Source organism: Cimex lectularius, unplaced genomic scaffold, assembly GCF_000648675.2.
Source record: "Cimex lectularius strain Harlan isolate CLEC.00 unplaced genomic scaffold, Clec_2.1 scaffold356, whole genome shotgun sequence".
In the NCBI taxonomy this organism is placed as follows: Eukaryota; Metazoa; Arthropoda; class Insecta; order Hemiptera; family Cimicidae; genus Cimex; species Cimex lectularius.
In genome coordinates this window covers 176,044-202,533 of record NW_019392986.1, presented here as the reverse complement: position 1 = coordinate 202,533, position 26,490 = coordinate 176,044, and the positions used below count along the sequence as shown (strand labels likewise).

The following is a 26,490-nucleotide window of genomic DNA, read 5'->3' as shown; positions in this document are numbered from 1 at the left end:
CATACAAAGTTTGTTAAAAGTTTAATTATTGAGGAAGTACTCCAGTTGCCAAGCTCTATCCTTTGTGATTTATGAATAATCGATTAATGCTTGTAATTGCTTGTATATTTACTTTAAAATGTTCAATATTTCTATTAAAATCATATTTTTCAAAAGCTTGACAAACGATCTGATTTGCTTTCTTTTAAATGTCCCTTATCCCTGATTAAAAAAAAATATATATTGTTATTATTTGGGTCTATAGAAGTTTGTTGAGTTTGTGTAGTATAGTGTAAGTATTTTTATCTGAGATTTGTTGTGAGAAATGTTGTGCTGTTTATCTTGATAAAAAAATATCTAAGATTACTAACAAGCATTTTTGTCATCTTTATCTAAAACTATTGCAACAAAGCGAAAATTTTTGTCATTTTTTTATTAAATTTTATGCGTTAAAAACGTAGACTTTATTGTCAACACGAACAAGAGACAAGTTAGATAAGATTCAAGTGGGTTTGGCCGCGTTCTCTTCGACTTGTTATCAAGTGTCTTGGGTTTAGCAAGAGTACATGAACTGTTGGTTCCACATTACATTCAAACAATAGGAATTTCGATACGGCTTATCTTCCGTCAAGCTTGACCGGTATACTGAAGGCTCATTTCAGATTACAGACAGTATAAACGTCTCAGCTTGTTTGCATAATTTCAAGAAGGACATTTTTTTGTCCCAATTGCAAAACTTAAATGGCTCCGTGCAAACGAGGTTAATTACCATTGAAGTCCGGGGGGGTGGAAGGCCTTCATATCTTATTTTCGGGGTGGTCCAGGGGGTTTTTCATCTCTCCGAAATGTTAATTAGAGAAACTTGTACGTTTCAAACAAAGTCTCGTTTTCAGTTTTTCCCCTCTTTTAATTTCAGTTTGACTTCTCCGCTTCAATCTTAAAACATCGAGCATGATTTTAATTGCATTGTGTCACTGCGCTTTAAAAAACGGGATTACTCAAGATAAAGATAACTCCTAGACGGGAGAAATCCGGTTGCAACATCCAACAAGGGAGGAATAACATTTGCCTCAAGATTTAATTAATTTTGATTTTTTTTCTAAATCCTCTTTGTGTCATTTATTTAAACGAAAACAATTAGTGTTACAATAAAGGAAGCATAACAGCCAAAATAAAAGGTCCTTCTTCTCCTTCTTTCTCCCTTCCTTAAATCAACAATTTTAAATTACACAACAAAAGATAAAAATATTTCACTGCCTCCCTGTACTTTCCAAAAGGAAGAAAACATTAGGTTCATGTTAACCTTAACTTCACTAGTTTTCGTGGTCCGCTTGACCAATTAATATCTTTCAATTAATTAAGGTTTTTAGCTGAGATAAAAAAGTCAGTGTCAAGAGCGGGATTCGAACCCACGACCTTCGGCTAGACACTACTCCACCACTTGAGCTATTGTGACTTCGATCCATTCGGACACTAACTTCCCATCTCAAAATTCAAAAGGTGGAGTTGAGTGGGAAATTAGTGTCCGAATGGATCGAAGTCACCATAACTCAAGTGGTATAATAGCAGAGTTGGGCAAAATCAAACTAATTCAATCATGATTAAAAAATTTGATTGAAGTTTAATCATGAATGAATTAGTCATGAGTAAATTAATCATTATATGATTTAATCATAATTAATTCAATCATGAGGTATGACTAAATCATGTAATGATTAATTTACTCATGACTAATTCATTCTTGATTAAACTTCAATCAAAATTCTTAATCATGATTGAATTAGTTTGATTTTGCCCAACTCTGGCTACAAGGACCAACTTACCAAAATCCAACCGACTACGGATAAAAATTTGAAATGAGAGTCGTGCTCAAGGCCAACCTTCAAAAAGTGTTATCATAAACGAAAACCAAAGTTACATAATTATTCTACATGTCTATTTTATTACAATCAAGACCCCTAGATGGTGTATTTTCCAAATAATGTAGAAATCTCTCCTTTTAAGTGGAATAAATTTTAATTCAAAGAAATATTTTTTCCATTGATCGGTTATGTAAACATATTTACTTTTCAAAGCGTAGCTTGTTATAGGATTTTTTTTTTTATTATTATTATTATCATTATCATTATTTTTTGGCTTTTTATAACGACGGAGTTTTACTTATAATTGGAAGATTGATTTTTGTTAAATAAGGTGTTGAAGGATTTTCGTTTTGATGAAATAAATTTCTGTTAGAAAATTTTTTAAAAGTGATGAAGTTGTGTATTTTTCATTTTTTGAGCACCCATTTGAACATGATTTATTGAAATTTAGTCATGACTAACTATACTGTGACTAAATTAGTCATGCCTCGTATTTAATTACTAGTCATGACTAATTTAGCCATCAATCACATATGGCGACTAAATTAGTCATGCCTCGTATTTAATTACTAGTCATGACTAATTTAGCCATCAATCACATGTGGTGACTAAATCATTAATCATTAGACATGACTAATTTTTTCCCAACACTGTACAATAGCGGCATATCTAGCCGAAGATCGTGGGTTCGAATCCCGGTCGTGACACTAATTTTTTTATCTCAAATAAAAACCTTAATTAATTGAAAGATGTTAACCTTAACATCGACCCTTTTCAGAATACTATCTATTCTTCCAATACCATCAGTAAAAACTACGCGGATGATCGCGATTTGGTCTCCTAGATCAGATCCTATCCGAAACCAAAATAAAGAAACACGACTTTATGAAAAAACGTTGAGGAGATACTAAAAGAAAAATGCATTTACATTGAACATACAAGCATATCCTCCAATGTACGACGTACGTTGAAGTACATCAACAAGGAGCAACCTGAAAATTAGAGGCAACGAACAGACTGACAAACTAGCAAAAGCCCTCTCATAATTTGGACCAAAACCGCAAACGTTGCGGAATAGTTGGGAATTAAGCAGCGATAGAATATGGCAAAAGGTCAGGCTTTATTCTCCATGAGGATTTCATTTCCCACTTGAAAGAAGTAATATACCTAGCGTGGCGAGTTTGGTATAGAAATAGAAATACTAAAATGAGATTTATTTAGAAATCGTGAGATGCGGTCTGGTGTGACGTCGGTTTCAGAAAAACATTTTCTTTATTCTGCCAACGTTTCGATCTTTATTGAGATCATCTTCAGGGCTCAAAGTGTTTGTTTTCTGCGTACTTGTGCCATTCTTGAGTGGGCACTTTCAACACGACAGACAAGAATGACACACCTACACGGAAAACAAACACTTTGAGCACTGAAGATGATCTCAATAAAGATCGAAACGTCGGCACGATACCGAAAATGTTTTTCTAAAACCTGCGTCACACCAGACCGCATCTCACGATTTCCGAATAATCATTGACCAATGGTCACTAGATATCACACGTTAGTCAATATGTTAATTAAGTTTGTTTTGTCGATGGCCTTAAAATAAGTCGAAACCTTGGCAGGAAAAACTAAATTTGCTTTTCTTCAAGAAGACTGTTCGTGAATGAACAAATGGTCGATACTTCTAACATTTACCATTTTTTCTACTTAATAAATATTAACTTTAAGTATGCAAAACCTGTGTCAACGGTTTAATTACAATTTGTAAATTATTAAAACCAAAATGGTTACAAAAAGGACAATTGCTAAGATCTGTAGAAGGTCATAAAGCCCAGTTGCCTTTCAGACTTCTATAATGTTAGATTGAACTTATCCCTTGTAATTTTTAAATGAATAAAAGATTTTTTCCATCCTAATAAACTGTTAATACGATTTGTTAAAATATTCATCAAGGGCTAAAGTTCTGTTAAAGGCTAATTCTGTAAAAGTAGAAAGTATGCGTTTAAATATGACGGACTTAAAAGTCCGTATTGATATGAATCAAAAAATAGAAAATATTTTAAGCGAATCATCATAACTTCAGACACTTTTCACCTATTATAAACACGCCGTGGAAATGCAAACCTGTTGATATCGTGATAATGATTTGTGGTGAAACGGATTGGGATAGCTGCCAATACATTATTATTAAAAGCCCCGCAAAAAAGTCACTGTAGAGCGAAATAAATTTGTCAGGTAGTAAAAACATATTTGGAAGAACAGGGGTAAATGGTGGAAATCTAAGCAGTAATTATTTAGAAATCGTGAGATGCGGTCCGGAATGACATAGGTTTTAGAAAAACATTTTCTTTATGGTGCCAACGTTTGGAGAACTCGTTTGAATGAGTACAATTCCTTTGATTAAATCCAAAATTTCTATCATTGTATAAATAAATTTTTTCACATCCTACATGTATTTGTATAATTTAAAAAGCGTTTATAAAGACCAGGCTCAGAAGATGATCTCAATAAAGACCGAAACGTTAGCACGATAAAAAACATGCTTTTCTAAACCTATGTCACACCAGATCGCATCTTGCGATCACCAAATAATCACTTTAAAAAAATTGATGAAACCTGGGCACACAAGAAGTAGCGAACAAGTATCCGATATTTTGAAGTATAGAAACACGAAAAAAGGTTTTGTCCAAATCCGCGACACACCAACGTGGTCGTCCGCTTATTAGAAGGGGCAGCATATACTAAACCAGCAAGACTCGTAAGTCATGCAGAAGTGTGTTTCGGCCATTAGCGCAGACAAGTCACATTGCTCTAATTAATTAATGCAACCAGCCGATAAACTAGTTTTTTTATATTAAATGCAAATCAAAATTCTCAAGAGGCGCTGTTATGTGTCCGATATTTTGAAGTATAGAATCACCAAAAAACGTTTGGTCCAAATCCGTGACCCGCCAACGTGGTCGTCCGCTTATTAGAAGGGGCAGCATATACTAAACCAGCAAGACTCGTAAGTCATGCAGAAGTGTGTTTCGGCCGTTAGCGCAGACAAGTCACATTGCTCTAATTAATTAATGCATCCAGCCGATAAACTAGTTTTTTTTATATTAAATGCAAATCAAAATTCACAAGGAGATGATATATGTCCGATATTTTGAAGTATAGAATCACCAAAAAACGTTTGGTCCAAATCAGTGACCCGCCAACGTGGTCGTCCGCTTATTAGAAGGGGCAGCATATACTAAACCCTCAAGATTCGAAAGTGATGCAGAAGTGTGTTTAGCGCCGTTAAGGCAAACAAATCATATAACTCTAATTAATTAAATCAACCAGCCGATAAACTAGTTTTTGATATTAAATGCAATTCAAAATTCACAAGGAGATGATATATGTCCGAGATATTGAAGTATAGAATCACCAAAAAATGTTTGGTCCAAATCCGCGACACATCAGCCTGGTGAGCCAAAGTTCAAACTATCAATTAAAAATTGATATGGAATGTGAATCCTTGTTAATTATTGTTTGAAATGAATTGATCTCGGTTAATGGAGATGTTGAAGTTGTATTGTTTTAAGCATTGTCAGCTCAAGTCAAAAACAACAATGACATCCGACCAAAGTTTTTCTAAACCTACGTCACACCAGACCGCATCTCACGCTCTCAATAAGGGTCGAAACGTGTGATGTTTAGTGACCGTTAATTAATGATTATTTGGAAATCGTGAGATGCGGTCTGCTGTGACGTAAGTTTAGAAAAACATTTTCTTTAACGAGCCAACGTTTCGATCTTTATTGAGATCATCTTCAGTGCCTGGGATTTATAAATATTGTTTAAATTATACAAATAAATTTAAGGTTTGAAAAAATGATTTTGTACAATGATAGAAATTTTTGTCTCAATCAAACTATATGTACTCATTCCAAGTGTTTGTTTTCTGTGTAGATGTGCCATTATTGTGTGTCTTGCTGAGCGTTGCAGTGAGATATTAATGTTTTTTATTTATATACGTTGGATTTCGAAGGAGTGGGAAGGACGTAGGGATAGAAATTCATTTTTCTATGAGGGGTCGGCTTCTTTGTCCTGAAAGGGACCGACAAAACAGAAAAAAATTCAGCCTGATTAGCCTTTCAGGTTTGTATAGACGGGATAATTAGGAAAAGACTAGGTAAATATTCTGCTGTGAGGAATGTAATAATTGTTTTATGTTTATTATATGGTTTGTGTGATGTGATGATATATGTACATTGTTAATATTGAATTTGATTAATGATATTAGCGAAGCTGCGACTGAGTTTACATGTGTCCGTTCTGTAATTGATGTTGTGTTTATCTCTGTTGACGGAAACCATTTCTAAAAAGTTACGTTTTGTTTGTTTTGTTCTATTTGTAACATTTTTGGATTATTGACATGTTGAATGTTGAGTGCTGTAGGATTTTGTTTGGGTTTTTGCAATTATATGTTGTTTTACCCTCTTATACGGATAGGATGTAATTCCGATGTAAGTTGCCAGACAATTTATTTAATTTGATTTTGTAAATTACATCAGACTTTTTTATTACTGGTGTGGGATCTTTAATTTTGGAAAAAAGTGTGTGAATAGTTTTATAGTTTTTCAAAGCTATTTTAAAGTTACCAGAAGGGAGAAATGTTTGCCGTGAACGAATGATATCGATATGTTGGTTTGTCTGTATTTGATAGATTTGATGTAGTGATATTAGTGATAGTAGATGGTGTTGAGTTGTAGATTTTTTTTTAAACGAGGGTTGTCGTGTTTTTGAGATTTTGAACAAAAGCTCATTTGTAAGTATGCATGGCCGCTGGATTCGAACCCGGGACCTTTACTTTACAGTGATGAGCGCCGTGTCCACGCCTAAACCGTTGCGGCCACCGACCAGAGTTAGGCAAAATCTAACTAATTCAATCATGATTAAGAATTTTGATTGAAGTTTAATCATGATTGAATTAGTCATGATTAAATTAATCATTATATGATTTAATCATAATTAATTCAATCATGAGGTATGACTAAATCATGTAATGATTAATTTAATCAAGACTAATTCAAACATGTTTAAATTTCAATCAAATTCTTAATCATGATTGAATTAGTTAGATTTTGCCCAACTCTGGCTACAATGACCAACTTACCAAAATCCAACCGATTACGGACAAAAATGTTGAAATGAGAGGCGTGCTCTAGGCCAACCTTCAAAAATTGTTATCATAAACGAAAACCAAAGTTACATAATTGTTCTACATGCCTATTTTATTTCAATCAAGATCCCTAGATGGTGTATTTTCCAAATAATGTAGAAATCTCTCCTTTTAAGTGGAATAAATTTTAATTCAAAGAAATATTTTTTCCATTATTTACTTTTCAAAGCGTAGCTTGTTCTAGGATTATTTTATTATGTTATTATTATTATTATCGACGACGGAGCTTTACTTATAATTGGAAGATTGATTTTTGTTAAATAAGGTGTTGAAGGATTTTCGTTTTGATGAAATAAATTTCTGTTAGAAAATTGTTTAAAAGTGATGAAGTGTATTTTTCATTTTTTCAGCACCCAAGTGAACATGATTTATCGAAATTTAGTCATGACTAACTATATTGTGACTAAATTAGTCATGCCTCGTATTTAATTACTAGTCATTACTAATTTAGCCATCAATCACATATGGCGATTAATGACTAAATTAGTCACTTACTACCAATCATGACTAACGGTCTGAGTGATCAATCATTAATCATTAGACATGACTAATTTTTGACCAACACTGCCACTGACGCCCCCTCGAGTTTTAGTTATTGATTATTGGTTGATTATGGGTTTATTGGAGCGATTATTAAGTAGGATGTTTATATATCTTTTCTTGTGGAGAATATTCATGGTTTAGGGTAACAATTCTAGTTAGCAGTAATAGTGAAATGATGTAAATATTAAATGTGTCGTGTTTAGTGACTGTTTCTTAATGATTATTTGGAGGTCGTGAGTTGCGGTCTAGTGTGACGTAGGTTTTAGAAAAACATTTTCTTTGTCGTGCCAACGTTTCGATCTTTATTTAAATCATCTTTAGGGCCTGGTATTTATTGTTTAAATTTTACAATTTTTGCAAATCCTACATGTAAAATTTAAACAATGTTTAAAATCCCAGGCCCTGAAGATGATCTCAATAATAAAGAAAATGTTTTTCTAAAACCTACGTCACACCAGACACCATCTCACGACCTCCAAATAATCAGTAAATATTAAAAGTCTTTTTTTTTAGATTTTGAGTTTCCTCCAGGTCAGAATGTTTTTATGATCGATTTTAAAAGAAGTTCATAGTAGATCGCATCCAAAGTTTGATAAACCACCAGGAAAAAAAAATTAGAGTCGATCTTATTCTATCTGAGTCCCGTTCCAGTTGCAGTATACTTTTCTTCTTTCATACTCTCTTTCGGCAGAGCCCGATGGAAACAAAAGTTTGAAACGTGACCTCCAAACGTCTCTATGAATTTTCTATAATTAAAAGCCAGCGGTTCCGTTGTGAGTTCTAATTTGAGGGTTTCTGTTTACTCGTTCCAGACCTCTCGACGGCGTACGCCCATTATTTAATCGTCCTCCCTCGGGCAACCGACAGGATAATAGGTTTTCCATACACGGCCTTTCTACAGGCCCAACAGGCAAAATTATATCTACCTTTCGCTTGGGGAATACTATTCAAATAAATCAAGTTTGATAATTCTCTTAAAAGTTTCCATTATTTCTAGTTAGATGTGCACATTTGAAACGTGACAATGGAGTGATTTTCTTTATATGTAATTCATTAGAGTTCGCGGTCCGTTTGACCGAATAACTTTTTTCAATCAATTAATCTTTATGTAAGGTGTTGGTTGAGATAAAAAAGTCAGTTTCAAGAGCGGGATTCGAACCCACGACCTTCGGCTAAATACACCGCTGCTCTACCACTTGAGCTATCGTGACCTCGATCCACTCGGACACCAACTTCCCATCTCACCCCCACCTTTTGAATTTTCCCTCTTTATGTAAGGTTTTGGTTGAGATAAAAAAGTCAGTGTCAAGAGCGGGATTCGAACCCACGACCTTTGGCTAGATACGCCGCTGCTCTACCACTTGAGCTATCGTGACCTCGATCCACTCGGATACTAACTTCCCATCTCACCCCCACTTTTTTAATTTTCCCTCCGTTATGTAAGGTATTGGTTGAGATAAAAAAGTCAGTGTCAAGAGCGGGATTCGAACCCACGACCTTCGGCTAGATACACCGCTGCTCTACCACTTGAGCTATCGTGACCTCGATCCACCCGGATACTAACTTCCCATCTCACCCCCACCTTTTGAATTTTCCCTCCTTTATGTAAGGTATTGGTTGAGATAAAAAAGTCAGTGTCAAGAGCGGGATTCGAACCCACGACGCTCGTCTAAATACGCCGCTGCTCTACCACTAGAGCTATCGTGATTTCTTTATATATAATAGAGTTTCTTTTTTATTGAGGTTCTACTGGAAGAAATTATTCGTTAGATTTGAGAGTATTCTCTATAAATTCTTCCTGGAACTACTTTACCATACTTTCTCCACCTATTAAAATTTATGAAAATTAATACTGTTTCCGGTCTTATGATGCGGCGACGGCCATGTTTACACGATGCATTATTTAGCATATTCCGAGGAGGGTTGTCACCGTAGGCACGAAATTAGTCACCGTACCAAGGGATCCATACAATTGCTTAATGACTGAGTAATAAATTCTTATAATATTTAGCACGGTATTAAAGCAAGTGATTCTCTTGGGTTTTGCAACTGGTTAACTTTGTAGACATAAAAACGTAATCCAATTTTCGCGTTTATTCATGATGAGGGACTCGGTTCGACAAATTTTATCTTGTCACAAACGAAATACCCAAAGTGAGCATAGAGTGAAAATAAATTGACGGAATACTAATTCTTTAAATTTCAGGATGTTGTAATAAGCTTGGGTTTAACCAGCTCTTTTTTTTTGAAGTAAGGGGCTTAACAATTTCCACAAATTAGTGCTTCTTTAATGGCTTAAATATTCTTTGAGTTTCTGTTGGTTCAAGACGCCCACTTAAACATTTTAAAATCTTCCGCAAATAACTGTATTTTAAATTAATTCACGATTAATCATAAATTCATAATCTTTCTGCCTTACTCTGTTGGAATGTGGCATTTTCTTACCAAGATAAGATACAAAGGAACATTTAAAAAAAAAATTACTTCTAATATAAATAATATCATCTTCATTATTTCATTTTATATTAAAAATCAAGGATAGGGCCTAATTTGAAAAAAAGCTGTGGAAGAATTGATCCATCTTCTTCATCTGGATTTTAAAATTTAAACAAGATTATTCAGAAATCGTGAGATGCGGTCTGGTGTGATGTAGGTTTCAGAAAAACATTTTCTTTATCGTGCCAACGTTTCGATCTTTATTGAGATCATCTTCAGGGCCAAAAAAATATAATATAGAAATATAATAAAATTGTTTCTTTTATAATTTACATTTTAAATTCGTATAAGTTTTCATGAATCCCAATTTCTAAGACTGTACGTAAACTTTTGTAGCAACATTAAAATATTTGCTGTTTCATTTAAATACTAGCAACACAGCTGTGTCGTCGAAGCAAGGGGAATGGAATGAGTGAAGTACAAGATTGGTCCGAGCACACTACCCTTTGGCACTCCCGCTCTCAGATGGACTAGTACTCCGATCCTTGGAAAAGTCGGAAGAAGCGTTCTGATAGGTTGGAGCGAAGGATCAGGTACAAGGTATTTCGAATGACATGCTTTCATTTATTCAGGAGAATTCCTTTATCATGCGATCAAACGCTTGTGTCACGCCTAGCTTCCATGCAGTTTTGTTTACGTTCAAAGGACGAGGGTATGTGGTCCACATCTGCTGGGATGTGGAATCTTTAGGTGAGGGGGTTTAGTTTAGGGATCAATCGTTTGAGAAGGATCTTGTTAAATATTTTTTTATAATTAAATAATTATGCTGATTTCGATAATTCGGACGTAATGGTTATATTCGTCGTTGAACTTGAGCGAATCGAGGCGAAGTTTTGAAAGTCAGCCGGGGTGAAAGGTCAGCGGAACTGCGTCCGTGACGCACTAATTATTTAATACTTCAGACAGGGAAGCCGGTGTTGCGCCGTCGAAATCGTTAATTTGTCACACAGTTATATTGTTGGCATGCATGACACTTGAACTGAGTTAGAGGCCCAACGGAATTCATTTCGACGGGTAGCTCAATTCAATGTTCATGTTATCCCACCGAGGCCCATGTCAGCGGCGGGGGGAGTCGGCAACGTCCGAAGGGATGAAAGTTTGGATTGTAACGATTGCAATAAAATCACCGATGTAGAGGGGTCCCAGGCGAAAAATTTGCTAATTTCAGTCACCCAGAGAGTAAAACTTTCATGAGATATTGTTAATTATTTTGTTTAAAACTTATTCAACCGAGCTTTGTTCATATCTTGACAGTCCCTCGTTTAGATTGTTTTTACGACATGGTAGATAACGCAGATATATTTAACTTTCGACAAGTCGGTTTGTTTAAATACTAATTGAAAAAATTGTGCGGCCAATGGACAGCAATGTTAAATTTTATGGTGACCTAAAGCGAGCCAACAATTCACAGCTCGTTAAAAAGGCATGATTGCTATTGAACCCAATACCTCCATAAAATATTACTTTTTAATTAATTTTCATCATCTTCACAATTTTCCTAATTGCTGTTCACTTTGTCTTGTCATTACCTTTAATATTTAATTTTAAAATTCTATTTCTATCACCCAATGGAAATAAGAAAACCGAAGAATGTAATATAAGAAAATCTGATACATTTCAAATAAATCGTTCCTGTAATTTTGCTCTGCTCATCCTCACTTGCTAGGTTCAACAGGCGCTTTGTATTAAAAAAAAGTATCATTGATAACCTTTGTCATCACAACTTTCAGACGCGTTTTAGCAATTCATTATATTTACCGATGGTTTTTTAGTTAGTCATGGTTATAAACATGGTGAGAAAAGGCACAAAGATAACACCGAAGATGAAAAATTAACAAACGAATTGAGATGACAAAACAACAACACCCTCACCTTACAGACCCCAACGTTCTCTCACGTTGTTCAAATTTCCAAACGAAATTTTCCAAAAAGTTGATTGGCAATCCAGATTTCAATCTCCAAGTGTGGATGTCTTGCCTCACTCTGCTTATTACCCTAACTACTGTATGTAATACTAAAGGTGGTGAAAAGACCACACAACAAGGATATGTACTTTGGTCACAGCCTAACTTTTTTGGCTGTTTCTCCTTTTCACCATTTCAAGTAGTTGGCTTACGTATTGCCTTACTCCGCTTATTACCTTAACTGCTAACGTAATACTAAAGGTGGTGAAAAGATGACAGAACAAGGATATGTAATTTGGTCACAGCCTAACTTTTTTGGCTGTTTCTCCTTTTCACCATTTCAAGTAGTTGGCTTACGTATTGCCTTACTCTGCTTATTACCCTAACTACTGATGTAATATTAATGGTGGTGAAAAGACCACAGAACAAGAATATGTAGTTTAGACACAACCTCTTGGCTGTATCTCTTTTTTACAATTTCCACTGGTGTCTTGTGTCTTGCCTTACCCTGCTTATAACCCTGACCAAGTACAAACTCACCACTTGTCAGTTGTGACTGCATTGAAGAATGAAACGTCTCTGCCAGATCGAAAGTACGTTGTTAGACTGCCTAGGAAGATTGAAAAAAAGTGACTATAGAATCAGGTAGTTTATGTCTTTATAACCCTGCTCTAGTTCTGAAGGTGGTAAAAATTGAGACGTTTCTTAAGGACCAAACCCGCGTAGATAAACAGCCTAAGATGACAAAGAGGATCTCGCAGTTTTTGTCTTGGTCGCTTTACTTTTAACCTTAACCACTAAATCAACCCTGTAGATGGTGATGACCCAAACGAGATCAGAGAGACCAAAGCAACGATGATCTCAATTTTGCTCATAGTCTATCTTGAATGTTTCCCTATTTCTCTTGCTTAAACGTCTTCCCTCACCCTGTTTATAACCCTGACCTTCTACCAACAGTACACTAAAAATGGTGAAAACCCAATGACATCAGACTGGCCAAATCAACAACTATCGTAGCCTATCTACAAGATTGGTCCATTCCGAGCACTGGTTTGCTCTCTTCAATGGTTTAGTCTGCTTTTGGCATTGCACCACGACATTGGTCAGTGGTTGGTGTTTCGCCTCAACCTTCTTATAACCCCGACCAACTAGTACTTATCGCTGAAGATGATTAAACATCGAAACACATCTGAGAGACGAAAAGTGCAGTGATTGTCGGGGAAGCATGATCGAACCAGGATGAAACGATAGGATTTTGCTGTTTTTTTTCCTTGTCTCGACCATCTTATAACCTTGATAAATGACCGAATTCCGATAAGGTAGTACACAATAGATGGCCAATGTTGATTAGTAGGCTGTATTTTATCAAATTATTGAGTAATAGTACGCATAAAAATACTTCTGGTTGGCAGTTAAATGTTGATTTTTGCGAAATCCTCAAAAGTTTTAATTTTTGAAGTATTCCGCATAGAATTGAATTTTTCCAGCAAGTTGACTAAAAAAATTGGTGGACTTTTTTAAAATGACTTTCATTTTTATAACTAGGTTTTGCTTTTTTTTCTACATCGTATGCGTCTTGTACCATGATATTAAAAAAGCCAGGGGCCAAATATTTCGAATTTTATCGCAAATTAATTTTTCTCAAGGCAATTCGGAATCTACAGCCGTCGTTTTTAATTTCAAAGAATTACCGGGTTTTAACGTGGGTGAAGCCTTCTCCGAAGAGGTCTCGATTTATAGTAATCTACCTCAAGTTGTTCTCAACCCCCGGGCCTATGCTCAAACTACCCTCACCCATGCCACAACCCCTTCTTCACTCGAATTTACATAAGTGTGCCATTAAAGTTCTCGCCTTGCCCTTTCTCGAGGGATTAGAGAGCCCGTCCTCCTCGATAAATCTTTCGGCCAAAGACTGAAGACATTAATTTGTTATATCAACACTGCTTTCATTTATTTCTTGGATGCTTGTATTTTTTTTTACTATTTGTCTTATGAAGGATTCATTATGGCATTTGTTTCATATTCAGTCATATTTATATTATTATTGTTGTAATTATAATTGTTTATATGTGCTGCTTTATTTTTCAATTTCTGAATATTACATTATATTTCGTGGTCCGATTGACCAAATAATTTTTTTCAATTAATTAATCATTTTATGTAAAGTATTGGTTGAAATGAAAAAATTAGTGTCACGAGTGGGATTCGAACCCAGGACCTTCGGCTCAATACCCCGATGCTCCCTCTGTACTTCAGGGCCTCGTCAATTATGGATAAAATAAGACAAATAACAGACGCCAATACACAGAATTAAGATAAAAACATTATTTTCTTTTTAGCATTCATAATAACCAAGAATACTCGATATTCCACGGGGTAAATTGGAGATATGCCCTTCCATTCACGCTAATAAATTGCATACACATCAGACTACATTCACACTACCTCAGGGTACAAGATTTTCCTCGGTGTAATTGTTACAGTTTTAAATTTTGTCTTAAAAATTAATAAAATCAAAGTTCAAGTATTTTACTGTGACAAAAATATTTATTATTTTATAAAAATTGACATCGCATCGAGAAGAAAAATATATCTATATCTATTTGTAACTACATTATATTAAATTGTAAGGTTTATTTGTGAGGTCTCCGGTGAGATGATAACGGCTGATTTGTATTATATGGGGGACCGGATGGCCGACTGGTCAGGGCGTCCAACTCGTATTTACCACGCTAGCGGTTCTGAGTTCGAATCCCGGCAGAGCCCATGGCTTTTTTATTGATGAGAAATGTATTTGGAAGTGGTTTGACTCCTCTCCTGAGACACCCAACGAATAATTGCGCGTTAAGAATTCCTTTTTGACAAGAATTCCTTTTTTATTTTAAACATATTACATAAACTATTATTGCTCATATGAATGTGTGGTGTTTAGTGATCGTTAGCCAATGATTACAATATATTTTTTCACATCCTACATGTATTTGTAAAATTTAAACATGTTTATGAATCCCTGGCCCTGAAGATTTTTTTTTTGCGTTATGAACTATGCATATTAGCCATGTGACAATTCGTATATATGTGTTCAAATTTGGGGGGGGGGGTTATTGTGAAAAAAGGGCCAGGGGTAACGGTGGGAATCCAACCCACGACCGCGGCGTGAGAGTCTCTCATGCTAACCACTCGGCTACCGCGGTCCCTGGCCCTGAAGATGAACTCAATAAAGACCGAAACGTTGGCATGATAAGGAAAATGATTTTCTAAAACCTACGTCACACCAAACCGCACCTCATATCTCCAAATAATCATTGCTCGTAATAACACCTTTCAATTTTATTTTTAATATCTAGTCTGACGAAGAGTAGATATAGACATCTACAAAAATGACAAAAAAAATTTTCGTTCAGTAACAAAAAATACTCCAACTGTAATAGCATAATTTTAATTTATTTTTTAAATTTAATATGGACATGTGATTTGTTACCTGGACTTGTTTCGTGAAGCAGTTGTTCGTGAAGAGGTTGACTAGGCTGAAGTTTCTGACGGTGTCGAATTCAAAGACCAACTCGAAAAAGTTCTTCGGAAAGGAGTCGTTCTTCCAACCGACCCAGCCGTTACCTGAAAAGATGCAATTATTCATTAAGAAAAAAATCAATTATAATTAATTAACATAGGTTTATGTTAAACTGTAAAAAATTAATGTTATAACACAATAATATACAATTTAACTCGAAAAAAGTATACAATCTTTCCTTTATATTTGTCGTGTTTTTTGTATTCTGTACCAATTAAATTATACGTTTAACCTCTTTGTAAATGTAATGCTAAGATATAATTATTGTTGTCAAAGGATGCCGGGGAATAATTGGAATTAGTAAGCACTTCGCAAACACACATATGAACAATAAACGTAATCCTGATCGTATTAACGATGTGTACATAACGGATGATATAGAGATAAATAGAACGGGATCAATATACTCAAAGATTTATTGTTACATATTGCACATGGTCGTCCCATATGAATACATATGAATATGATTTTTTTGTTAGCGAAGTGTATTGTTAATAGTATAAAATTCTCTTTCATGTCGTTGAGTTTCTTTTATGCTGTGTTTTACAGACAAAAACAAAATCAATAATTAAGTTTTTGCGCTATATACAAATTAAATCGATTATATTTCGTGGTCCGATTGACCAAACAACTTATTTCAATTAATTAACCTTTATGTAAGGTATTGGTTGAGATTAAAAAAGTCAGTGTCACGAGCGGGATTCGAACCCACGACCTTCCGCTAAATACTGCTCTACCACTTGAGCTAACGTCACTTCGATCAACTCGAACACTAATTTCCCATCTCAACCCCCACCTTTTGAATTTTCCCTCCTTTTTGCTCCTTTCGATTCTCGGCGACGAATGAAATGGCCACGGAGAGCTTTCGTGAAGATATACTTAATTTTATTTATTATATTCATTAGACTTTGTGGTCCGATTGACCGAATCACTTTTTTCAATTAATTAATCTTTATGTAAGGTATTGGTTGAGATTAAAAAAGTCAGTATCACGAGCGGGATTCGAACCCACGACCTTCGGTTCAATACGCCGCTGCTCTACCACTTGAGCTATCTTGACCTAGATCAACTTATGAAATTAAAATAACTGAATGTTCTTCTTTTCTAATCAGCAATAGTAAGTCCAGCACTTTCTGTTTCTTTTACGAAAGGACTCAACAGGTTTGCTCTCGCGTATTTATTTGGTCGCGCCATCATTTGTAGTTTAACGCTCTATTTTCTAAACTTGGGTCAAATTATGAACGAGGTTGTAGTGAAGCCGGTTTAAACTTAGATTGGTTCAACAGGCCCTAAGACCAGCAGACCTAACATCACTCTAAAATTACACAAATCAATAAAACAATTATTCGATTAATAACCATCTCCTGCGTACCTGAAAGTAACCTAAAATCTAACCTAAAGTATTTTTTCTCTTGTCTGGAAAAAATTCTTGGATCGAGGGTAAAAAGACCAAAATGATAGCGACCATATTTCAGTTTCATCACCCTTGTGACAACATAAATTTCTCAATAATTTCAATTAATTAAGGTTTTTAGTTGAGATAAAAAAGTCAGTGTCACGAGCGGGATTCGAACCGACGATCTTCGGCTAGACACGCCGCTGCTCTACCACTTGAGCTATCTTGACACTAACTTCCTATCTCAACCCCACCTTTTCAATTTTCCCTCCTTTTTGCCATTTTTCAAATGTCGAGTAATCGGATTGGATTCTCGGCGACAAAAGAAATGGCCACGGAGAGCTTTAGTGAAGTATACTTCATTTTAAATCATTAAATTCACTAATTTCGAGGTCCTCTTGACCAATTAATATATTACAATTAATTAAGGTTTTTAGTTGAGATAAAAAAGTCAATGGCACGAGCGGGATTCGAACCCACGACCTTTGGCTCAATACGCCGCTGCTTGAACCACTTGAGCTATCGTGACTTTCATCCACACGGACACCTACTTCTTTTCTCAACCTATCTTATATACAAATTGGAATAATTCAACTTTTATGTACATCGTGTATATATAATATCACTTGCTCAAATAAAATTGTACACTTGTTACAGCTGGCTGAAACATTGAATGAACTCTACATTTACGAGATAAACTTGGGATTAAGACCAGTTTGAATTTGTTACTGTGAGAGAAAATAAATTTCTTCTACTGCACAACTATGAATTAATGGATTTAATTACCCGAGTATGATCATACTTTCAGGCGATTTTCTTTCTTAAATTATCTCCGTACCCTCGACCTCTTTTTGAGTAATACAAGAAGGATCGGCGGAAATGGTTGGCCTTGGTTTTAAGCTGAGTGATTCAAACAGCGTGGATTTGCGGATAAGATTGACCGAAAACCTGCATTTCATCATCATCAGCTGGTGGAAAACCTACTGCTATAACCGAAACTAGGAAAGGTGTTGACAGACTAGACTAGCGAGGCCGATTTGGATTATCTCGATCATTTTGTCTGACAGGACGTTATGATATTCGGTTGTTTTCAGCAGTGGGAGTTGGCGAGAGAAGACAAAATAAGAGACAAGCAAAAAGAGGAACAATTCGAAAGGTTGTGGGTTGAGGTGAGGAGTTGGTGCCCCTGTGGATCGAAGTGACGAGTCGAAGGTCGTAGGTTCAAATCCCTCTTGTGACACTATCTTTTTTATGAATTAATTTAAAAACTTAACAGAAGTAATCAATTCAACGACAAAATTATTTATGTTGCGTTTTATTTGAACTAATCCATTTGATTTGTATTTATTCAATGTATTGTAAATTCAATACTTCTCAGTGCATTTAAAAGACATAAATACAAATCCGGTACAACTGGATTAACAAAAATCATAATTCGCAATAAACTGAAAAAAACCAACTAAGAAAATCTATAAGTATTTATCGTTGGTTTTCGTTCAAGAGAGCTTCTGACAGATAAAACAGCAAGAATATGCAGACCAACGAACTATTCACGGACCTCGTCTGTAAGGGCCGTTTCGGAATTTCATCATCTTCAGTGGTCAATTTGGTTCTTGTCACACCTTGCTTATAACCCTGGTCAACTAGACACCCACCGTTCAAGGCTGCTGGCAGGACAAAACAGCAGGATTGGCTTCATCGAACTGCATGTTCTTGGAGACTTCGTATGTCAGTTGCGATTCTGCCTTTTGTCATTTTCAAACAGTGTTTATACTTGGTCAGGTTTATAGGCGGTTAAGTCAAGACAAATGATCAGTGTGTATACTAGGACGTGAGGTTTGGGTATTCTTTAAGAACTGAAAACTTGTGTCTTATGCGCCATCTTCAGTGGTGTACATTGTACTTTCTCTAATTCCTTAGTTCAGTTCCTTTTAAAAGGAGAAGGCACAGACTCACCACCAAAATCTGTACAGCAAGGAGAGGCGTATGCGAACCAACTGACTGACGAAATGGCACGGATAGGCAAGTAAAATTGTCTTTGTTTCCGATTCAGGATCTCACTGTTTTGGTTGTCGCGTTTCACCATCTTTAGGGAATCGATTTCGATACCCGCAGTTTTGAGTTTTAGTTAGACAGAGTTATAAGCAAGGCGAGCAAATCAAAAACGTCGTTTTCAATCATCCTAAGCTGTCTACCAATGAAATTTTGATCTGATAGACACGTTTCGGCATTTTACCATCTTTAGTAGTGTGTTTATGTCTTGCCCCATTCTGCTTATAACTATAAACTCATCACTAAATGTCATTAATGCAGAAATGTCTCTGACAGGCAAAAATAGTGAGGATAGGAAGACCAGGTTGATCAGAAATGGCCAAACTTGGGATACTTGTTAATTGTTGTTCCTAGATGATTACAATTAATTTTTTAAAATGCTGTATTAAATGCATTTAATATTCAGAGTTTTAAGTAGGGTGAGGCTTGACACAAACCAACCGAATTGATAGGTAGAGCAGGAAAAAACGAAATTGATCGATATGTTTCAGTATTTCGCCATCTTTAGGGATAAAACCAGGTTGAAACGGATACGAACCAATCGTGGAAGATGGTGAAGAGACAAAAGCTACTTACAGATCAAAATGGTTTGGATAGGGAGGTTAAAAATATTGGAAAGAACGAATACAAGACCTCGCAGTTTTGATCTGTCAGGAAAAATTTGGTATTTTTAAGGAATGAGAGGCTAGACACATACCAACTATTGATAATAATGCCAAAACCTTTTGACAAACCAAAACAGGGGGATTAGAAGACAAGGATAATCAAATTTGTGGGTATGTGTGTTTTAGAGACGTTTCGACATTAGTCATCTCCAGTATTGGGTTTGTAGCTTGTCGGGTTATTGGCAGAGCGAGACAAAATAAAATGTTGTTTTTGATCATCCTAGACTGATTATCAATGCGGATTTGGTCTGTCATTCGCGCTTCAGTCCTTCAACATCTTTAGGGTTGTAAGCAGGATGAGAGGAACAAAACAAAAATTGAAGACGAATGGCCAATACTTATAAACCAGAATGGCTAGGCAGCAATGGAGTCTGACAAACCAAAAAAGCAAGATCATTCAGTTTGGTCAATTTCCATCATCCTAATTTGTTGATCCTTGCTATTTTGGGCCAGAAATTGTTGTTATTTCCATATCTTAAATGCTTGGACTCTATCCAAACGATGGTGACATACTGAAATGTGTCTGACCTACCGCAAAAGCAAGGTGCTTTAGTTAGGTGGTTTTCCAGACGCGGTTTTGCAGGAAGCCTAAATCATTTATGCATTTTATCATCTGTAGCGGTGGATTTGTAGATGAGCATAGTCTAAAGTCGTCGTAGATAATAAGAGCATGATTTAAGAAATAACACGACTTAATACTTGTGAGAGTAATAATGTACACATTGTGTTCTGTTTTTTTCATTAATCTAAGTAGTTTCTGTGCGATTTTCTTTGTAGGTCGAACACGCGAACACTCACTACCGGGAGTAAATATACGAATCGGACAAGTCTGAAATGATCAGTCATTCTAAAGTACACAAGGCAAATGTTTCACAGTATATCATTCCCCGGTTTCAGGCAATGTGCAACAGCAATTTATAGCTTTTCCCTTTGATTGATCGTATCGGTGTTTATTGGACTCAAACTGGGTTAATGGATAGGGATGGTTTAAAACCTCATGCAGTTTCTCCCTCTCTCTGTTTAATCGAAACCGTTTTGGCAACCGGAATTACAACGAGACGCGAAGTTTCCATTTTGCTAAAAGGCGTTATTAATGGTTGCATCTCGACGAATTACCTGGGACGAGGTTGTTCTGCTTTTTTTTTATCAAACTGTGGGGGGGTCTCCCAAAGCTTTTTCAGACTGGAAAAGGCTATTGATCCTGTTATCGATTACTGCTTTGTAACGTATGGGTTGAAAGCTTAGTTAATCGTTTAATGCTTATCAGAGTAGCGTACGGACGTGAGATCACCGATTTTAATGATACTATTTTTTAGTGATAATAGGTGAAACAAATATTCGACATCGGTACGATTGTCCTTGCAGGTGCGACAAGACAAAATATGAATGAATGTTCGCTTTATTTACAAAAGTGTTTATACATTAACTTTAAATTTAGTAAAAGCTATTATTGACAATAGCTGCCTGTCGAATTGCCTTAAATACCTTATTTGATTTTAGAAATTGAAGTGGTCGATCAAATATTTTTGGTAAGGAAGCGGGTGAGTATGGTACGAAACAAAATTCTTCCAGTTATCCCTTTTGTTAAGGATGTCAATGATTTCTCTTTCAGTTTCCTAAAGAACTTCTGGCAGAACTCTCTTTGAAAAGGGTACACTCACTTGAAGTGATAAATGTCCTCTGGGAGGTTGTGGCAGCATAAGGAGCAAGCCCAGCTGGATGGGTAAGGACTCGCAGTGGCTGAGAGGTGAGACCTCTGGCGAGCACCTAGAGAAGAGGCTGTGTCTCATTCGTGGCTGTGGACCGTAGTACTTGCGCATGACCTCCGAATTACCTCCCGACCTCGTGGGTATCGGATGGATCGGATTGCCGAGAGCGTATAGACAGCGAGGAGCTCTGACTACACTGCCGGCGTCCTTCGAATGCGTGAGGAATGGTGGTCGGGACAGGTGCTTGTCGGTGTATGCCGTCAGTGTTGCCTTTACCGTGGTACTCCTCTAGGGGGTGGTTAGAGATTCCACTAAAATCAAAACCGCGGCCGGAGCGTATCCGGAGTTTTAGACGCTAGCGGAGCCCCTACACCCAAGGAGAGAGAGTTGTCTTCTTTATTTACTTGGCTGATGCATTTCGGCCACTTTTTGGGTATACCTTTACGCGCGGCACTGGTTAAGTGCACAACGTTAACACACCCCCTCGGAAGGGGCAAGCGGGAGAAGTCAGCATGTCTATCGATTAATCTGTGGATTTGTGGTCTTCTTCACCGAACCTCGCGGAAGAAGCAGATTTTCCGCGCACGGAGGTGAGTCGCTCCTAACTTGAGAATCTAAACTTATGACAAGGCCTAATCGGCCAGGTGTGCACGACAAAGAACCTCAATGTTACATGACATTCCAACCCCCAATGGGCGCGGTCCTGTCTCCACGGTTGGCAGTTCAGCTGGAGCTATTCACCCTCACCCTTAAAACCAATTGTCATACTAGAGCAATTCATGTAGTTTCGGCCAAAGTCTAAATTCCGTCGTATAAGTTATGATGTAAGCTAGTTCTCGCACTGCTTACCAGATCGTCCCTTTTGCTTGCCTCTCACTATCAGGTCAGTGGTTTTTGAGAACTTAAGTTTCTCCCTACTTCTCTTACACCGTACAGCCTCCTTAACATCTGCTTATGCCACAACATGCCTTTACTTATTACCACGTCTTCTAAAAACTGAGTCAGTGTGTCAGGTACATGGTTGAGTACTTTTCTAATATATTACAGTTGACTGCGGTGTTAATTGGCAGGCTTAGAAGTTTCATAATGAAGTATTTCTGAATTTTTTCTATTTCCTCTAGGTATAAATAACCCCAAATCGGCGCACCGTAACATAGTACAGACCTGAGGGTGCTGTTGAATATCACCATCTTTTTTTTCTTGTGAGATCTTCTTGTTTGTCATTATTTTGCGCTACAGACTGTTAACGGCGTACTTAGCTGGCCTTCTCTCTGCAGTGATGCTTCATCTTTAGACGTAGTTGATACTGAGGTATTTGTAGTTTCCTCTTTCACCTTTGAAGAACCATCTTTTATTTTTCTTAAGTCTTATGCCTCCCCGCCGACAGACCATAGTTTGGGATCTTGATAGATTCAAATTAAGGTATTATAACTAAGGTTCCACTTATCGCAATACTTTTCTAAATCACTTTTCTAAATCATGAGCAGTAGAGATACGGGTGTGCATCCCACTATGTCGCCGTCAGTGACTTATTTTTCGTCCATTTATTATTACTTGTCATCCAGTTTGTTGTCCATCAGTTAGTCACCCGGGACGTTAAGGAAGATTGAGAACAGTACGGGACTGAGCATATAGCCTTGTTGGGCTCCCTTATCGTAGGCAAACTCAGTTGTCAGACCTTCTTTTGTCCATAATAAATTTTGAGGAGTTTAATAATTTTTCTTGGCTGCCCATGGACAGATAATTTATAAAATCAAGACAACGAATCAGAATTCGATTCTCGGCGAGTTATGAAGTGGCCACAAGGAGATGTTAGCGAAATAAGTGTTTCTGTAATTATTAATGTGTGCTGTTTTCTGACCGTTAATTGATGATTATTTGGAGGTCGTAAGATGCGGTCTGGTGTGACAGAGGTTTTAGTAAAACATTTTCTTTATCAGGCACGATAAAAAAAATGTTTTTCTAAAACCTGTCACAACAGACCGCATCTCACGACCTCCAAATAATCATGTAATTGTTAAATTAATCAATCATATGTATTTAATGGTCATAATTAACCGTATTAATTATTTGAATTAATAATGCTTTTTTATCAAAAGTCTTGGTCACAACAGCACGAGTGGTTAGAGTAGCCGAAGGTCTTGGGTTCAAATCCCTTCCTGAAACTAGCTTTTTAATCTCAACCAAGACCTTATATAAAAAGTATAATTAATTTAAATGGAACAAAATACATATGTGGATTTCTGTTAACTTTAATGGGTCCGTCTATTCTCGCTGATTTACGTCTCACTTTTACGTTTTTCAAAACTGTCAATGAAGCAACTCGCACGAAATGACATTATCATTTTCTATTAATTATTCTGTTTATGTAAGGTCTTGGTTGAGGTGAAAAAGCCAGTGTGGCGAGCGGGATTCGAACCTACGACCTTCAGCTCTATACGCCGCTGATCGAACCACTTGAGCTATCGTGACTTCCAACCACTTGGACACTGATTACACGACATTTGAAAAATGGCAAAAAGAGGGCAAGTTCGAAAGGTTGAGATGGGGAGTTGGTGTCACATTGGTGGTTAGAGTAGCGGCGTATTGAGCCGAAGGTCTCGGGTTCGAATCCCGCTCGTCACACTGACTTTTTCATCTCAACCAATACCTTAAATAAAAAGAATAATTGATTGAAATAAGTAATTTGTTCAATTAAACCACTAAACATAATGGACATTATCAACATTGATCATTCACTAGCACAAACTCTCAAATTTAATAATTTGCTTGTTTTATGTAAAATCAAAATTGTTAGCTGCCACAACTTTTTTGAAATAATATTATTGAAAAATGGAATTTAAAGTACAGTTTAATCATTCAGAGTTTATCCAGTGTAGATATTTCTGATTTCACAATTCGTCTACATATAAATATATGTCTATGTTTTTAATCGCTTACCTTTTCCTAGGCCGACATCCATTTTGAAGTTGTCGCCTCCGTAAGTCCCGTCGACCAGTCTGCCAAGACCGTTGACCAGAAGCGGCCCGTCCTCCTCACCGTCGTATGAGACGTCGCTCAAATCCTGTCCCGGCTTCCAGCTTTCGTCTTTCGGTATGCTGTAGCTGACGACTCCATCTGAGAAAAGAAGACGTAAAATTAATTGAAATAATTAATTGTGATTGAAGGAATAGAATATAACGTTTGTAAGAAATGTGTGGTGATTAGTGACCGTTAATCGATGTTTATTTAGAAATCGTGAGATGCGTCTGGTGTGACGTAGATTTCAGAAAAACATTTTCTTTATCGTGCCAACGTTTCGATCTTTATTGAGATCATCTTCAGGGCCTGGGATTTACAAACATTACAAAAAAAAAGTTTGTAAGAAAGTGTTGAATTAAAAAGCATCCGTGAATGAACATCGACGTTATCTTCATTTGATAAAAAAGCTTATAGCGCTTTCATAAAATAGACCTTTAATTCTAAAAGCGTTTATTAAAAGCGATAAATACCGAAGCACTAAGGGGTTTATTAAAAAATACAGCCCCATTAATTCGCGCTGGGAATAAAATTACGAAGGTCCCTTGAATATTGTAATTTACACATCGACTTTTCCTACTAAGTAAAACCGGCTGGGATTTCAAGGGTTGAGACGTGGCGGGCAGAGGTAAAAGGGGCATTTATTTTTCATGTAATAAAAGGAAGTAGGGATTTTATTATATAAGTTGGTAGTTTGTGTCTTGGACCACGTGCCCCTGTCAGCGTAGGCCACTAAATCCAGTGAGCTCCTTGCCCCGGGACCTTCTGTAATTACAGTGGAACATAATAAAACCTCGGGACACCCCCTCCTGGAAACTCTTAGTACCTATTAAGAACAATAACCCTGGCAGAGGGCGAGTACACAAGTTTTACTGCCTCAATCCCCTTCACCGTCACTGTTGCCACTCTTGTCTTTTATTTTAAACCCTTTTTAATTAATGAAGAGATTTTTAAATGCGATCTGCGTACTTTTAAAGTCTTTTTATTAGTGACTTGAATATAAGTCAAGCATTCGTTTATATTTCATAAAACATTTTTTACTCGCTTTCCTGAAAATTTTAAGAAATGAATTAGCGAAATGTATCTAAGTTTATTTATTAATTTAAATGTAAATTTTTATACGACAGAATTTCGTGCAAGGAACAAAAAAAAAAAATATTTGAGCTGCGATTTAAAATGAAAAAAAGCCTAATAGTATTTTCACGTAAAATACAGCATTCCAGGACTGTTTTATTTATTTATTTTGGCATGCTGTCAGTTCTTAACCAACGTCAAAAGGGTGAAATAAAAAAATATCAGGTTTAAAGATGTCGTCGGGGTAATTTGATATCAAAACGCTTTTTCGATGGTGGAACATGATATATATTTTTCAGAATTTCACTCTCTAATTAGGTGCTAGACGGCATGGGAATTTTCGCATCAACTGATCTCGCTGAAATATCAGCTTGCGAGTTCTTTTGTCTGTTTCAAATTTGACGTTGAAAGGCAGACGACTGTCACATATTTAGAAAACAAAAGAGTAATGCTTAAATTATACTCATTTCGGTCTATCACCTAACTATGTGCAAAATTATGTAATAAGCTAAAGGTAAAAAAAATAATATTAATGACGAAAAACCTAATGGAAGACAGCTTTATACTCCTCTAATTAAGAGGATTAAAATTACCGTTTAGTTCGGGATTATCTCGAGATGATTAACATGTAGCGGCGGTTCAACATGTTACCTCTCACCCCCAAGATATATGATCCACTTCTAGTTTCATAGTAGTTACCAAGATATTATTTTATAGCTGTTCACGTTCAGAAATGAACCAAAGAAAAAATTCTTAAACTTCACGTTAATACATTGTTCGAAGCAGCTAGGGATGTTAGGAAGAAACAGCTGGATAAGAAAGAGCAGGGAAGAAGGAAAACCAAGGATGGATAGGATCGGACGTCGGACTTCCTGAAGCACCCGACCATGTTGCCGATCATTACAACAGTGGAATCGCCGCGGTTTCTTACGTTTCATGTTAAGCACAGCTAGAGGAAGCTAGGGAAGAAAGATACCAAAGGACGGGTTCGAGGCGACGATGGACATCATTAATC

General features: G+C 36.4%; 1 protein-coding gene across 5 annotated transcripts in view; it reads right to left on the bottom strand.

The window, feature by feature from the left end:
- Positions 1 to 26,490, bottom strand: part of LOC112127962 (discoidin domain-containing receptor 2-like) — a 177,018-nt gene that overhangs the window by 21,309 nt on the left and 129,219 nt on the right. For all 5 annotated transcript variants that reach the window (XM_024229601.1, XM_024229602.1, XM_024229598.1 and 2 more), the window contains 2 exons: positions 24,324 to 24,500; positions 15,472 to 15,605 (listed from right to left, as the gene is read on the bottom strand). In XM_024229601.1, the coding sequence (XP_024085369.1) occupies positions 15,472 to 15,605; positions 24,324 to 24,500 (311 nt within the window). The remainder of the gene's footprint in view (positions 1 to 15,471; positions 15,606 to 24,323; positions 24,501 to 26,490) is intronic.